At 40.8% G+C, this 18,397-nt stretch overlaps 2 protein-coding genes across 2 annotated transcripts; both read left to right on the plus strand.

Moving 5' to 3' along the window:
- Positions 1–200: 200 nt before the first annotated feature.
- Positions 201–6,470, plus strand: smg8 (SMG8 nonsense mediated mRNA decay factor). The gene is made up of 5 exons (XM_062049076.1): positions 201–893; positions 3,557–4,460; positions 4,517–4,662; positions 4,735–5,616; positions 5,695–6,470. Exons 1-5 carry the CDS (start codon positions 279–281, stop codon positions 5,899–5,901), a joined length of 2,754 nt encoding a protein of 917 aa, XP_061905060.1. The 5' UTR covers positions 201–278; the 3' UTR covers positions 5,902–6,470.
- Positions 6,471–13,165: 6,695 nt separating this feature from the next.
- Positions 13,166–18,241, plus strand: kcnj15 (potassium inwardly rectifying channel subfamily J member 15). Its single transcript, XM_062049078.1, has 2 exons — positions 13,166–13,404; positions 16,305–18,241. The coding sequence occupies exon 2, from the start codon at positions 16,363–16,365 to the stop codon at positions 17,371–17,373; it is 1,011 nt and encodes a 336-aa protein (XP_061905062.1). The 5' UTR covers positions 13,166–13,404; positions 16,305–16,362; the 3' UTR covers positions 17,374–18,241.
- The last annotated feature ends 156 nt before the right edge of the window (positions 18,242–18,397 follow it).

The following is an 18,397-nucleotide window of genomic DNA, read 5'->3' on the forward strand; positions in this document are numbered from 1 at the left end:
AAAACCCGTAATTATGACATAAAAAGTCATGTTATGAGATAAAAACACAAATGGAAATCATGACATTAAAAAAAATCGAAATTATGACATAAGAAACCCGTAATTATGACATAAAAAGTCATGATTATGAGATTTAAAAAAAAGTGTATTACATATTATGTAAATGGGGAGGAACTTTCTATGGTGTATCCAATCGGACATTTTACTTTGAGAACCCGGATGTACAGACGGTACGTCACTATTTTGATTCCCCTGCTTGTGTTCTTTCTGGGTCCAAGATGAAGGAAGCCAACATGGCCACGACGGCTGCGAGCATGGAGGCGCTCCTGCGAGCCGCCGTGTTAGAGGACGCCGAGCACCGGGACGACGGCTTGTGCGTGGTGGGCATCTTCGGGAAAAGCAACATGCAGGTGGGCGCGCTGAAAGAGTCGCTGGTCAACAACGTGGCGGACAAGCACATCTTCTCGGTGTTCGGCGGGCCGGATGATGGCGGCGGCATTCAGGCTTTCTACAGCCAGGACAACCGAGTCTTGTACCTGCTGCTCACTTCCGTGTGCGACAGCGGCCAGCTGCTGCGGGCCTGCCGGACTCTGAGCGCGGGGGCCGGTCACGCCGACTCGCACGACGTCTGGAAGGGTCTGGATAGGCAGCACTGCCTCCACCTGCTGTACATGTTCTCCGTGTGCCATGTCCTCCTGCTCGTCCACCCAAACCACACCTTCGATGTCACCTACGACCGACTCTTCCGAGCTTTGGACGCCCTGCGGCAGAAGGTGCTGCCTCTTATCCGGGCGGCCATCAAGGACTGCCCGGTGTCAAAAGAGTGGAAGTTGAACTGTCGGCCATGTCCTCCAAGACTTCTCTTCATCTTCCAGATGAACGGAACTCTCAAGGTTCAGTATTAACACTATATATATATATATATATATATAGGGATATCCGATATCCCGATATTGTCCAACTCTTTAATGACCGATACCGATATCAACCGATACCGACATCAACCGATACCGATATATGCAGTAGTGGAATTAACACATTATTATGCCTTATTAGGACAACCAGGTATGGTGAAGATAAGGACCTTTTTTAGAAAAAATTAAATAATATAAATAAATTAAAAACATTTTCTTGAATAAAAAAGAAAGTAAAACAATATAAAAACAGTTAAATAGAAATTAGTAATTAATGAAAATGAGTAAAATTAACTGTTAAAGGTTAGTACTATTAGTGGACCAGCAGCACGCACAATCATGTGTGCTTACGGACTGTATCCCTTGCAGACTGTATTGATATATATTGATATATAATGTAGGAACCAGAATATTAATAACAGAAAGAAACAACCCTTTGGTGTGAATGAGTGTAAATGGGGGAGGGAGGTTTTTTGGGTTGGTGCACTAATTGTAAGTGTATCTTGTGTTTTTTATGTTGATTTAATAAAAAATAAAAAATAAAAAAACCTGTACCGATAATAAAAAAAACGATATCGATAATTTCCGATATTACATTTTAAAGCATTTATCGGCCGATAATATCGGCCTGCCGATATTATCGGCCGATAAATGCTCGTATATATGTATGTATGTATGTGTGGAAAAAAATCACAAGACTACTTCATCTCTACAGGCCTGTTTCATGAGGGGTTTCCTCAATCATCAGGAGATTAAAATCTCCTGATGATTGCGCTCTACCACGGTATTGAGCACTATTTTTTTGGATAATCTAATTTATATATATATATATATATATATATATATATATATATATATATATTAGGGCTGCAACTAACGATTAATTTGATAATCGATTAATCTGTCGATTATTACTTCGATTAATCAATTAATAATCGGATAAAAGAGACAAACTACATTTCTATCCTATCCAGTATTTTATTGAAAAAAAACAGCATACTGGCACCATACTTATTTTGATTATTGTTTCTCAGCTGTTTGTAAATGTTGCAGTTTATAAATAAAGGTTTATTTAAAAAAAAAAATTATTAAAAAAAAAACCTATGTGCATAGCATAGATCCAACGAATCGATGACTAAATTAATCGGCAACTATTTTAATAATTGATTTTAATCGATTAGTTGTTGCAGCCCTAATATATATATACACACACACACACACAAAACCGGTGAAGTTGGCACGTTGTGTAAATGGTAAGCAAAAACAGAATACAATGATTTGCAAATCCTTTTCAACTTTTATTCAATTGAATAGACTGCAAAGACAAGATATTTACCGTATTTTTCGGACTATAAATCGCATTTTTTTTTCATAGTTTGGCCGGGGGTGCGACTTATACTCAGGAGCGACTTATGTGTGAGATTATTAACACATTACCGTAAAATATCAAATGATATTATTTAGCTCATTCACGTAAGAGACTAGACCAGGGGTCGGCAACCTTTACCACTCAAAGAGCCATTTTGACCAGTTTCACAAATTATAAAAAACAATGGGAGCCACAAAACTCTTTTGAATTTTATAATGAAATAACACTGCATACAAAGTTTCTTTTTGCTTTGTGCTATGTATAAACCAAGGGTTTCAAACACCGGGCCCGCACCTTAATATGAAAATGTTATGTTAGTGCGGCCCGCGAGTTTTATATGATTGGCGCTTGACAGCGTCAACCCTCGCAATTTTACCGGGTCATACTTGCCAACTCTCGCGATATTCATGTTCACTTCTCTCTCGAATGTCTGCTGATTTTCACCCAAACAGTAATAATAATAAGGGCGTACCGTGATGACCCGGCATTTAGCGCCATCTATAACCAGCATGTCAGACCTGGTACTTGTTGTATGCAGCTTCTGATTGCACACGTAAGTGACAGCAAGGCATACTTGGTCCACAGCCATACAGGTTATACTGACGGTGGCGATATAAACAACTTTAACACTCTTACTAATATGCGCCACACTGTGAACCCACACCGAACAAGAATGACAAACAGATTTCGAGAGAACATCTGCACCGTAACACAACATAAACACAACAGAACAAATACCCAGAATCCCATGCATCCCTAACTCTTCCGGGCTACATTATACACCCCCGCTACCACCAAACCCCGCCCAGCTCAACCGACGCACCTAAAACTCACGGATTCTGACACTCTGCGCCATCTTCAAAGTACGGCGGCTTCCGGCGACCCCCGACCAGAGGTCCAGGGCACAGGTAGCAGGCCCGTCAAATTTTCCGCTAATTTTCTTCTGTTGTGTAACACGTTTAGCCTCGTCCTCCAGTGATTAAGATGGTAAGCACTGCAGCTTATTTGCCGTAACAGAGGTGATTATTATTAGCGTAGGGGAGCGGCTCCACACTGTGTATGTAGATACACAGCTAGCTGCTAGCCGCTTGTCAGCCGGGGGACTAAGAATGGGTACAGTGTCAGCCAGAGGGGATCAGTGTTTGTGATTGGCTTTAATCAACAATAGCAATCAGATTCTTTTTCAAGAAAATTGTCTGATACTGATCGGCACGTCCCTAGTATAGATACAGTATATATTAAACAAACCTGTTATGATTTTGTTCCTTTTAAGGTGTCAAACGGTTCCGAGTCAGGTTCTAGCTCCGACAAGCCGAAGAAGCACTCCCCCAGGAGGCGCCTGCAGCACGCCCTGGAGGACCAAATCTACCGCATCTTCCGCAAAAGTCGAGTCCTGACCAATCAGAGCAGCAACTGCCTGTTCACCGTGCCCGCCAACCAGGCGTTTGTCTACGTGGTGCCGTCCGCCGACGAGGACCCCGTGGGCTCCCTGTTGGGCCAGCTGCGGTCCAACTGCATCCTGTGCGAGCAGGATTCCAGCACGCAGCTGACCGGGCCTAGGCGGTACCAGCAGATGCGGCGCTTGGTCCGCCAATCTGGCTCTGGCGTGGACCTGTTTGGGGCGTCGGCGGGCGGTCAGCTGGTGGACTGTAGCTTGAAGGAGTTCCTGTGGCAGCACGTGGAGTTGGTGTTGACCAAGAAAGGCTTTGACGACAGCGTCGGACGCAACCCTCAGCCCTCGCACTTTGAGCTGCCGACCTACTGCAAGTGGGCCCAGGTCGCCTTAAGACTCCACCAAGTCCTCGTGGGCGGCGCCGAGGAGGAGGACGACGTGGAGATGGCGGCGAAAGTGCAGAGCCAGCTGAAGGTGCTGGACGCTTTCCTGGACGCGGACACCAAGTTTTCAGAGAACCGATGCCAGAAGGCGCTGCCTTTGGCCCACAGCGCCTACCAGTCCAACCTACCCCACAACTACACCACCACCGTACACAAGAACCAGCTGACGCAGGCGCTTCGGGTCTACAGCCAGCACGCCCGCGGCGTGGCGTTCCAGCGCTACGCCCTGCAGCTTCACGAGGACTGCTATAAGTTCTGGAGCAACGGACACCAACTGTGTGAGGAGCGAAGTCTCTCCGACCAACACTGCGTACATAAGTTCCACCTTCTGCCGCAGCCAGGTGAGCATCTTAGACCGAGGACACATTTTTCTTTTATTTACCTGTGATGTCTGCAGGGGAGAAGACGGACGTGGATCACAACCCGCCCATTCTTAGCCACAACAGCAGGGGGCGCTACACCACCTCCTGCAACTGTGGAAGGAAGCAGACGCCACGCGAGGATCCATTTGACATACAGGCAGCAAATTATGACTTTTACCAGGTCTGGAATCCTTCTTTCAGGACTTGAAGACGTATTTGCATTTGTACTTCTAACCCTGGTTCCCTTTTGTAGTTGCTGGAGGACAAATGTTGCAGTAAGCTGGAGAGGATCAACTTTCCCATCTTCCAGCCGAGTACTCCCGACCCAGCCCCAGCCAGCAACCAGGTCCAGCGCCCCGCTAACGAAGCGTCCGGGGCCGGTGACGCAGACCGGCTGAGGGAGCCTAGCACTGCCCAGAGCCACACTCCCGGAGACACCAGCCTGAGCTTGGCTCTCAGCCTGGGCCAGTCCACAGACAGTCTGGGTCCTTACGGCGACGGGGAGGCAGCTGAAAGCCAAGTCCAGCAGAAGCGCCCGAGCCTCGCGGACCGCCAGCCCTCCACTGTGGAGTACCTCCCAGGTATGATGCACTCGGGTTGCCCTAAGGGCTTGCTGCCCAAGTTCTCCAGCTGGTCCCTGGTCAAGCTGGGCCCGGCCAAGTTGTACAACTGCCACACGGGTCTGGAACAACCGGGCTTCCTCCCCGGCTCTTCCTTCCTCCTGCCGTGGGACTTGGTGATCCGCTCCCGCACTGATGAGGAGGCCGTCCTGGAGGCTTTGGACGGGGGCGCCTCCTCATGGCCGGTCCCCAATAAGACCCTCGTAAGCAAGCGGGGGAACGTCGGGAGTCTCGGCAGGGGCCGCAGGAGGGATGATACAGCGCGGGCCTTCGTGGGGTTCGAGTACGAAGATGGCAGGGGGAGACGCTTCATCAGCTCGGGTCCTGATAAGGTTGTGAAGGTGCTTGGTCCGGGTGGTGCCAAGGACCCTGCCAGCAGGGTGCTGAACACCGACATGCCGCTGTACATCCCGTCGCCCTCTCAGGGCCGCGGCGTGAAGCCTCACTTTGCTCAGCTGATGCGCCTTTTTATCGTGGTACCAGAGGCTCCGCTAGAAGTGACCCTCAATCCTCAGGTAACACAAACCAACACTCCTCAGTTGTCAACACATTTAAAGAACAACTCATCAGTATTAATCCTAAACTCTTTGCAGGTGCAGCCAGGTCCGTCCCCGTGTCCGCTTTTCCATCCCGAGCAGACCGATTTGGTGTTGCCACCCGACAGCTTCTGGGTGCTGCGCTTCCCTTTCGCCTACGCCACTGAGCTCGGACCCTGCTACTCCCCCAAGGAGAACCAGCCCCTCAACAACTACAAGGTGCTGCGAGGGATCCTTAAAGCCACCACGGCCAACCCTCAATGAAGCCGTCCCGGACAGTTTTTGAGCACATGACTTTAAGATTCATGTCTTGATCGTGGCAACTCCGAAAACCTCCTGTCAGTTAGTTTGGAACTACAACATGTGAACTCTTCAATGCTCTAACCTATAACCGTTAGAAATATTCCTCCAACCAACGGTGGAAATACTCGTAACTCAAGGCATGCTCGCAATTTAAAGCATAACAAGACGGCTCGTATCGCAAGGTACTCGTAAGTTGAGGTACCACAGTGCTACAATATTTGATGTACAGAAGGACACACAGTCCACCCTCTGACTTCAGATCAAAATTTGTAGTGTGACATGCGTTTTGACAAACGGCCAGCAGAGGGCGGTTAATAACGTGGGACCTCAAGAAGAAGAAGATCAGGAAACTTGAGCCAGTTTGAGAAGGTACATCAAAGTACTTTGGCCACCAATGTAAATGTTAATTTTTGCCAGGATTCCAACCATAATGGTGTGGGTGTTTTTTCCAGTATTACACTATATTTTATACATTCTAAATATAGGTCCTACAATTGTGTTAAAATTTAGATAATAAACCCGACTATGAACACACCATTTAGTGTGTCTGTGTCTTTAATGCTAATGAGCTGTTTGTCCACTATATCCCTTTTACAAACACTATAGGTCCAACACATAGATGTCATATATCACATACAACAACATAATAGATGTCATATATCACATACAACAACATAATAGATGTCATATATCACATACAACAACATAATAGATGCCATATATCACATACAACATAATAGATGTCATATATCACATACAACAACATAATAGATGCCATATATCACATACAACAACATAATAGATGTCATATATCACATACAACAACATAATAGATGTCATATATCACATACAACAACATAATAGATGTCATATATCACATACAACAACATAAAATATGTCATATATCACATACAACAACGTAATAGATGTCATATATCACATACAACAATATAAAAGATGTCATATATCACATACAACAACATAATAGATGTCATATACCACATATAACAATCAATGTCATATAACAACGTAATAGATGTCATATACCACGTACAACAACATAATAGATGTCATATCACATACAACATATTAAATGTTATATATCACAACATGATAGATGTCATATGACATACAACACTGTAATCGATGTCATATATCACATACAACAACGTAATATGTGTCATATCACATACAACAACGTAATAGATATTTTTATTACGTTGTATGTTATATATGACATGTACCACATTGTTGTATGTGATATATGACATATTATGTTGTTGTGATATGACATTTATTATGTTGTATGTGAAAAATGATATACAACAATGTAATATATGACATCTATTACATTGTTGTATGTGACATATCACATACAATGTGATATGACACATATTACGTTGTTGTATGTGATATACAACAACGTAATAGCTGTCATATATTACATTGTTGTATGATATATATTACATACCACATAATAGATGTCATATCCCATACAACAATGTAATATACTGTATGTCATGTGTCACGTACAACAACGTAATATGTCATATCACATACAACAACGTAATAGATGTCATATGACATCTATTACGTTGTTGTATGTGATATATGACATATAACATTGTTGTATGTAATATGACATATATAATGTTGTTGTGATATGACATCTATTATGTTGTTGTATGTGATATATGACATACAACAATGTAATATATGACAGCTATTACGTTGTTGTATCTTACAACAACGTAATAGATGTCATATTACATTGTTGTATGATATATATTACATACAACATAATAGATGTCATATATCACATACAACAACGTAATAGATGTCATATATCACATACAACAATGTAATCGATGTCATATATCACATACAACAACGTAATAGATGTCATATATCACATACAACAATGTAATCGATGTCATATATCACATACAACAATGTAATATGTCATCTATCACGTACAACAATGTAATGGATGTCATATCACATACAACAACGTAATAGATGTCATATGACATATCACATACAACAACGTAATAGATGTCATATGACATCTGTTACGTTGTTGTATGTGATATGACATCCATTACTATGTTGTATGTGATAGATGACATATTATGTTGTTGTGATATGACATCGATTATGTTGTTGTATGTGATATATGACATACAACAATGTAATATATGACAGCTATTACGTTGTTGTATGTCACAACAATGTAATAGATGTCATATTTCACATACAACAACATAATAGATGTCATATATTACATTGTTGTATGATATATATTACATACAACAGTAATAGATGTCATATCATATACAACAATGTGAAGTGAAGTGAATTACATTTATATAGCGCTTTTTCTCAAGTGACTCAAAGCGCTTTACATAGTGAAACCCAATATCTAAGTTACAGGGGCGGTATAGCTCGGTTGGTAGAGCGGCCGTGCCAGCAACTTGAGGGTTGCAGGTTCGATCCCCGCTTCCGCCATCCTAGTCACTGCCGTTGTGTCCTTGGGCAAGACACTTTACCCACCTGCTCCCAGTGCCACCCACACTGGTTTGAATGTAACTTAGATATTGGGTTTCACAATGTAAAGCGCTTTGAGTCATTTGAGAAAAAGCGCTATATAAATGTAATTCACTTCACTTCACTTCACATTCAAACCAGTGTGGGTGGCACTGGGAGCAGGTGGGTGAAGTGTCTTGCCCAAGGACACGACGGCAGTGACTAGGATGGCGGAAGCGGGGATCGAACCTGGAACCCTCAAGTTGCTGGCACGGCCACTCTACCAACCGAGCTATACCGTATGTCATATATCACGTACAACAACGTAATAGATGTCAATCGCATACAACAACATAATAGATGTCATATATCACATACTACTTGTAATATATGACATCATAATGTCATATATCACATACTACTTGTAATATATGACATAATGTCATATATCACATACAACAATGTAATAGATGCCATATATCACATCCAACATAATGTCATATATTACATACAACAACGTAATAGATGTCATATATTACATACAACAACGTAATAGATGTCATATATCACATCCAACATAATGTCATATATTACATACAACAACGTAATAGATGTTATATATTACATACAACAACGTAATCGATGTCATATATTACTTACAACAATGTGATAGATGTCATATTAGTCATTGTAGTTTGACGCTGTCAATAAACTCCTTTTCTCTATCCTCTTGTTGTGGGGCAGACTGGCTTGTTCATGCACATGCATCCTCCGCTGTTGCCTTTACTTACAGTGCTAACTTACATCTGTCAGTAGACTCGCTATGGAAGCGCTAAAAACTCAAACAAAGGTGGTGGGGACAGGATGTTTTCAAAGTGGAGGCACGTAAAAAGGAACTTCCACAAAAACGACGCATCCTGAAGAGATAGTCAGAAGGCGGCTCAAAAACGGTCCGGATTCTCAACCGTGGCACTCATACCACTAGTGGTACGTGGGCTCCATCTAGAACCACTTGATTGAAAGTACAGTGTTTTATTTTCCTACATTCCAACACCGTGTTACTGTTAAAACTGTGTAATGTTGCAGTGGCCACAACTATTAAATATACTTGTTAAATGAAACCCCCGCCTTGTTTGTAATGAATACATAAGCCTACTATGCTACTGTACTTTAATGTTGGTCAAAATTGTTTCTGATGTGGCACTTGGTGAACAAAGTTTCAGATCCACTCACATCATCTGTGCAAAATGTAAAAAATAAATAAAAAAATTAAAAAATCATAATATGACGCCTTTAAAGATACGCTACAATTACTTCCCCTTTGTAAAAAATTACATTTATTAAAGGTATTCCGTTAGTAATTCAATTACTTTTTTGCCAAAACTAACGAGTAACTATAATTAATAGATTTTTAAAAAGTAATTTTCAAACACTGTTTACAAGTCAGAAAAGACTGAATTCATCATAGGTCCCGTAGGTCCGAGCGCGGCCACCGCTGCTGCTCACTGCTCCCCTCAACTCCCGGAGGGTGGATCAAGGGGATGGGTCAAATGCAGAGGGGTAATTTCACCACACCTAGTGTGTGTGTGTGTGTGTGCTATCAGTGGTACTTTAACTTTTTTAACATGGTGCATATCAAAACACTCACTTGCCTCGTTTCATGTACTTTCTTGTGAATATATTAATGTGTTAAAATTAGGGATGTCCGATAATGGCTTTTTGACGATATCCGATATTCCGATATCGTCCAACTCTTTAATTACCGATACGATATCAACCGATACCGATATCAACCGATATTACAGTCGTGGAATTAACACATTATTATGCCTAATTTGGACAACCAGGTATGGTGAAGATAAGGTACTTTTTAAAAAAATTGTAAAATAAGATAAATGAATTAAAAACATTTTCTTGAATAAAAAAGAAAGTACAACAATATAAAAACAGTTACATAGAAACTAGTAATGAATGAAAATGAGTAAAATGAAGTGTTAAAGGTTAGTACTATTAGTGGACCAGCAGCACGCACAATCATGTGTGCTTACGGACTGTATCCTTGCAGGACTGTCTTGATATATATTGATATATAATGTAGAAACATATATTAGAAATATAATGAAAGAAGAACCCTTTTGTGTGAATGGTGAGTTTAAATGGGGAGGGAGGTTTTTTTTGGGTTGGTGCACTAATTGTAAGCGTATCTGGATTTAATAAAAAACAAAAACAAAAACAAAAAAAAACAATTTCCGATATCATTAACGATTTTCGACATCTTATTCGGACATCTCTATTCAGAATGATCTGACTATCCATTGAAAAAAGGTTTCCTTTAGGACAGTGGTCCCCAACTTTTTGTAACTGCGGACCGGTCACGCTTGAAAATTTGTCCACGGACTAGGGGGGAGGGGGGGGGATATTAATAACAGAGAGAAACAACCCTTTTGTGTGAATGAGTGTAAATGGGGGAGGGAGGTTTTTTGGGTTGGTGCACTAATTGTAAGTGTATCTTGTGTTTTTTAGTGGTTAGAGTGTCCGCCCTGAGATCGGTAGGTTGTGAGTTTAAACACCGGCCGAGTCATTACCAAAGACTATAAAAATGGGACCATTACCTCCCTGCTAGGCACTCAGCATCAAGGGTTGGAATTGGGGGTTAAATCACCAAAAATGATTCCGGGCGCGGCACCGCTGCTGCCCACTGCTCCCCTCTCCTCCCAGGGGGTGAGCAAGGGGATGGGTTCAAATGCAGAGGACAAATTTCACCACACCTAGTGTGTGTGTGACAATCATTGGTACTTTAACTTTAACTTTAACTTATGTTGATTTAATTAAAAAAACATTTTTTTATCTTTATTTATTTTTTTAATTATTTTTTTATTTTTTATTTCTTGTGCGGACCGGTACCGGGCCGTGGCCCGGTGGTTGGGGACCTGTTTTTTTGTCCCCATACCGTCAGAGGTCCCCTAAAGGTGACTGTGTAAACAGAGCGATGTCCCCATTAAGCAAGCATTGCCAGAAGACACACACACACACATACATGTCTTGCCTACTTTGTGTGGACCCACGTTTGGTTAGTAGGTTGTGAGGGCCCCCCTTTCCACTATAGCTAGAATGATGAAAAAATATATATCTAGCCCTAGATGGGAGTAAAGAGTTGCAACTAGGGATGTCCGATAATGGCTTTTTGCCCATATCCGATATTCCGATATTGTCCAACTCTTTAATTACCGATACCGATATCAACCGATATATACAGTCGTGGAATTAACACATTATTATGCCTAATTTGGACAACCAGGTATGGTGAAGATAAGGTACTTTTTAAAAAAATTAACAAAATAAGAAATAAATTTAAAAAACATTCTTGAATAATAAAGAAAGTAAAACAATATAAAAACAGTTACATAGAAACTAGTAATGAATGAAAATGAGTAAAATTAACTGTTAAAGGTTAGTACTATTAGTGGAGCAGCAGCACGCACAATCATGTGTGCTTACGGACTGTATCCCTTGCAGACTTTATTGATATATATTGATATATAATGTAGGAACCAGAATATTTATAACAGAAAGAAACAACTCTTTTGTGTGAATGAGTGTAAATGGGGGAGGGAGGTTTTTTTGGGTTGGTGCACGAGTAAGTGTATCTTGTGTTTTTTTATGTTAATTAATAAAAAAAATAAAAAAACAAAAAAACAAACAAAAAAAAACAAAACGATACCGATAATAAAAAAAACCGATACCAATAATTTCCGATATTACATTTTAAAACATTTATCAGACATCCCTAGTTGCAACCTCACTTCAGAATGCAAAACACACAAAGTAAAAAAGTATTTTACTTCTGTAGTTGTGAGGACCAAGCAAATGTCCTCACAAGTCAAAAGATCCTCACAGAAAGGGTGGTTTATCAAGTGTATGTCCACACAAGGACGGTGAGACAAGTGCACACACACCACACCACACACACACACACACACACACACACACACACACACACACACACACACACACACACACACACACACACACACACACACACACACACACACACACACACACACACACACACACACACACACACACACACACACGCCTAGCCTAAAGGAATGTGTGCAATAACAATACAGTTAATAACAAAGCCTGAAGGTGATAAAGTAACAACTTCCTGCATACCGAGCCTCATCTAAGATCTAGTATTGGTTCTTAAGACTTTTAGGAAACATAGGAAAGGAAGGGGAACACACACCGTCTGTTCCGGGGCCAAAATGCCGCCACCATTTGATAACATTGTAACATATTCTCTTGTCCTGGCATGTGAGAAAATGTTCTCCCCTTTATAACGCAACCAGGTCAAAGTCAAACTGAAACGTAGATAGACACAAAATGGAGTGTGTCTCATGACATGCAACTTACGTATACGCGGGCTTGGTAATGAATCCATTTGTGCACATCATTGATTTCCAATTAAGTATTTTTAATATTGCTACTTTTTGTGTTAAAAAAACACAAGTGCTATTTCCTGTTCTATGGTTATCACGGTGAAAACAGGGGTTAGTGTGTGTATGCCTCGCAATAAGAAGATCCTGGGTCTTTCTTTTTGTGGGTTCCCTCCGGGTACTCCCACCTCCAAAGACATGCACCAGGTGATAGGTTGCTTGGCAACACTAAATGGTGCCTAGTGTGTGAATGTGGTCTATCTGTGTTGGCGACTTGTCCAGGGTGTACCACGCCTTTCGCCCGAGTGCAGCTGGGATAGGCTCCAGCGCCCCCACCCCCCGCCCCTGCGATCTTTCTGTGCAACCTTCTTCTTCGCTAGTGCCAAACGGAACACAGGTGACCTTCAGAGAACAATTGGCTCCATAAATCTGGGCGAGTGTGTCAAGCGACAACAGACGTAAAAGAAGCAGCAACAAGACTTGAGGCACTAGCGGACAGGTGCGTGAGGGGCGGGGCTTCAATGAGTCTGTCCTCATATTCAACACATCCACAGTCTACTTCAAATTCTTGTGTGCTAAAGTTCACTTAACACAAACAAGACCTGAAGTCTTCTACGGGTGCACTGTGGTGGACAACAGCAAACCACCTGAGAGTAGGTAAGAAGATGACACATCACATCACATCACATATATATATATATATATATATACTATATATATATATATATATATATATATATATATATATTATATATATATATATATATATATTATATATATATATATATATATATATATATATATATATATATATATATATATAATACATACACACACACACCTGTTTTAATAAATGTCTTTCTATACATCTGCTATTTTATGCTTTATTTTTTATGAATGTCTTTCTATACATCCTATATTCTATTCTAGATATACTCTAGTGTATAGGTGCTTTTATTCTATTCTATAGTCTTTTATAGGCGCTTTTATTCTATTCTAGACATAGTGTCTTTTATAGGTGTTTTTATTCTATTCTATTCTATGGTGTGTCTTTTATAGGTGCTTTTATTCTATTTTATAGTGTCTTTTATAGGCGCTTTTATTATATTCTATTCTAGACAGTGTCTTTTATAGGTGCTTTTATTCTATTCTATAGTCTTTTATAGGCGCTTTTATTCTATTCTAGACATAGTGTCTTTTATAGGTGTTTTTATTCTATTCTATTCTAAGGTGTGTCTTTTATAGGTGTTTTTATTCTATTTTATAGTGTCTTTTATAGGCGCTTTTATTTTATTATATTCTAGTCTATATTGTCTTTTATAGGTGCTTTTATTCTATTCTATTCTAGTGATAGTGTCTTTTATAGGTGTTTTTATTATATTATATTCTATAGTGTCTTTTATAGGTGCTTTTATTCTATTCTGTTCTATAATGTCTTTTATAGGTGCTTTTATTCTATTCTATTATATAATGTCTTTTATAGGTGCTTTTATTCTATTCTATTATATAATGTCTTTTATAGGTGCTTTTATTCAATTCTATTCTATGTCTTGTATATGTGCTTTTATTTTATTATATTCTAGTGATAGTGTCTTTTAAAGGTATTTTTATTCTATTCTATAATGTATTTTATAGGTGCTTTTATTCTATTCTGTTCTATTATGTCTTTCATAGGTGCTTTTATTCTATTCTATTCTAGACATAGTGTCTTTTAAAGGTATTTTTATTCTATTCTATTCTATAATGTATTTTATAGGTGCTTTTATTCTATTGTATTCTAGACATAGTGTCTTTTATAGGTGTTTTTATTCTATTCTGTTCTATTATGTCTTTTATAGGTGCTTTTATTCTATTATATACTAGACATGGTGTCTTTTATAAGTGCTTGTATTCTATTCTATTCTAGACCTAGTGTCTTTTTATAGGTGCTTTTATTTTATTCTAAACAGTGTCTGTTATAGGTGTTTTTATTCTATTCTATTTTATAGTATCTTTTATGGGTGCTTGTATTCTAATCTAGACATATTGTCTTTGCTGAATTATTTATTTTTATTCTAGACAGTGTATTTTTATAGGTACTTTTATTCTATTCTATACTATCTATACTATAGTGTGGTTGTCCTCTAACGACCTTGTTAGTGATGTCAGAAGACAAATTATTCCTGTCTTTTTATAGGTGCTTGTGTTCTATCCTAGACATAGTGTCTTTTCTAGGGTTTTTATTCTATTGTATTCTATTCAATAGAGTCGTTTATATGAGTTTTTTATTCTATTCTATTCTAGACATAGTGTCTTTTATAGGGTTTTTTATTCCATTCTATTCAATAGTGTCGATGTGTTTTTATTCTATATTATTCTAGACTTAGTGTCTTTTATAGAGGTTTTTATTCTATATTATGTTCAATAGTGTCATTTGTATATGTTTTTATTATATTCTATTGTAGACTTTGTGTCCTTTTATAGGTGTTTTTATTCTATTCTAGCCACATTGCCCTTTTATGGGTTATTCTATTCTAGACATGGTGCTTTTTATTCTATTCCAGAGATGGTGTCTTTTATAGGTTCTTTGTTTTTATTCTAGACGGTGTATTTTTATAGGTGCTTTTATTCTATTCTATACTATAGTGTGGTTGTCCTCTAATGACCTTGTCAGTGACTTTGGAAGAGAAATTATTCTTGTAGCGTTAAAAAGAATCATATTTGTTCAAATGGAGGATAAAGCTGTGATATACTGTAGACATATACAGTAAATACTTCAAGAGAAACTGCTCTATCAATATTCATGATGATAAAAAAATATATATTTTTAAATAAAATGGACAATTTAAAAAGCACAAAAAGGTCAATATGACAGAGAAAGTATTTTGTAGCTACTACGTTATCATTATTATAATAATATAAATCAAGTTTATCACTTTCCAAATAATTTAAAAAACAAGTGAAATAAAAGTCACATTTTAAGTATGCTGCCTTGCTTATTGTGTTCATTACAAAAAAAAATCATAGTAATTGCAAAAAAATTTAATGGAATTTAAAAAAGTATATTTTACATGTTTATATTATGAAGAAAAAAAGTGACTGATAATTACATCAAATGACATTTTACTGTTATCCTTCACGTTCATAACGATTCAACTTTTTTAAAAATATTTAAGCAGTTGGAAAAGCTTATTTTTGAACTTCAACTAAATATGAATAATTATCTTCTCAAGCTCGAGTGACTTATTTTATTAATGTTGCAATACTTTCTTTTTCCCTCCCTCTGTTCAGCATTGCCATACCAATAATATGAATGATAATATCAATACTATTGCCACTAACATTATTATTAATGACTTAATAAGACGCTGGCTGTGGTCTGGACTCACGTGGTCTTCTTGTTGGTCTTTGGTCAGTCAGTCAGTGCTTGGACGATGCAGAAGTGAAAGTGGGCGGTCCCTCTGAGACAAGCAGCGTGATGGCGGTCAGCAAGGTGCGGCGGAGGATCGTATCCAAAGACGGGCACAACCAGGTCCACATCGACAACGTGGAGGGCATGGTGAAGCTGTACCTCCACGACATCTGGACCACGGTGGTGGACATGAAGTGGCGCTACAAGCTCACTCTGTTCGCCTCCACCTTCGTCATGACATGGTTCATCTTCGGCGTGCTCTTCTACTTCATCAGCATGGGCAACGGGGACTTGGAGGCCACGCTGCCCTCCAACCACACGCCGTGTCTGGAGAACGTCAAGACCTTCACCGGCGCCTTCCTTTTCTCGCTGGAATCGCAGACCACCATAGGGTACGGCTTCCGCTACATCACGGAGGACTGCCCGCTGGCCATCTTCACGCTGGTGGCCCAGCTGGTCATCACGGGTCTGGCCGAGATCTTCGTCACCGGAGCCTTCCTGGCCAAGCTGGCCCGGCCCAAGAAGCGGGCGGAGACCATCAAGTTCAGCCAGTCGGCGGTGGTGTGCCGCCGCCAGGGCCAGCTGTGCCTGATGGTGAGGGTGGCCAACATGAGGAAGAGCCTGCTCATCCAGTGCCAGGTCACAGGGAAGATCCTGCACTCCAACGTCACCCAGGAGGGCGAGAAGACTCAGGTGCACCAAACCTCGCTGGACTTCTTCATGGACTCTAGCAGCGAGTGCCCCTTCCTCATCCTGCCGCTCACCTTCTACCACGTCCTGGACGAGCGCAGCCCGCTGGCGGACTTGACCGCCGACAACCTGCAGAGTCGAGACTTCGAGCTGCTGGTGACCCTCAACGCCACCATGGAGTCCACCGCCGCCACGTGCCAGAGCCGCACGTCCTACATCCCCCAGGAGATTCTGTGGGGCTACGAGTTCAAGCCTGTGCTCTTCAGCACCCCCAGCGGCCGCTACGTGGCCGATTTCAACTTCTTCGATAAAGTGCAAGCGAGCGGCGACGCCACCTTCCTCAATAACGCCGAGAAGCTAAAACTGGAGGAGGACTACAAGAAATAGGGACTGAATCGCAAAATGCTACTCCAGTTGAGGTCTAAAGGCTGGAATGTACTCTCGCATCACGTAGCTTGTGTGCCTTCTGGTTCCTTTATAGCTCTTCTGCCGGAGCTGGCGTGGGACTTGCAATTCTCTTGTAGACTCGCTTCCTCAAAGAGAGCTTCCTGTGTGTAGTCCTGGTTGTAGTAAACAATGGCGTCTGAAGCGACATCCATTGGAGCTGGAACCTATTGAAACGACGGTCACTTTTAATTTATACATTACTTCGAAACCGGAAGAGAAGATGTTTGCCAAGGTGAGCTGTGCAACCCCTGAACGAGTCGGGGTAATCTTTGTAGTTTGGCGAAGAAGTCTCGTATAAATGCTAATATTTGCGAATTTCCTCAATTAAAAGCCCTTCGATTTGCTCTATTGTTTCTATAAAGGAGCTTGTAGGTTTTTTTTTGCTTTCGCCGGACAGGAAACCCCAGAAATGTATGTTGTAAACAAGCTGACTCACTATTCACAGGATCGGCGGGAGGGTACGCACGGGGAGGAGCAAGACGGCATCGCTTACGCAAGTTACGTGATGCGAGAGTATGTACTAGGCCAGGGGTCGGCAACCCGCAGCTCCGGAGCCGCATGCAGCTCTTTGACCACTCTGATGCGGCTCAGCTGCATACTTGCCGACCCTCCCGGTTTTCCCAGTGTACTTAACGACCCCCCCGATTTTTCCCAGGAGACTGCCTCTCTTAGAAATCTCCCAGGGCAAATATTATCCTATTTTTACTCTAATTACTTATGGCACTGCATTAATTGTTCTCTATAGCATTTACAAACAGCGTGCCAGCTGGCCACATGTTATATGTTGCTTTTACTTGCACACGGAGGAGACAGCAAGGCATACTTGCTCAACAGCCACACAGCTTACACTGACGGTGGCCGTATAAAACAACTTTAACACTGTTACGTTACAAATATGCGCCACACTGTGAACCCACACCAAAAAAGAATGACAAAGACATTTCTGGAGAACATCCGCACCGTA

This window comes from Entelurus aequoreus, linkage group LG05, assembly GCF_033978785.1.
Source record: "Entelurus aequoreus isolate RoL-2023_Sb linkage group LG05, RoL_Eaeq_v1.1, whole genome shotgun sequence".
In the NCBI taxonomy this organism is placed as follows: Eukaryota; Metazoa; Chordata; class Actinopteri; order Syngnathiformes; family Syngnathidae; genus Entelurus; species Entelurus aequoreus.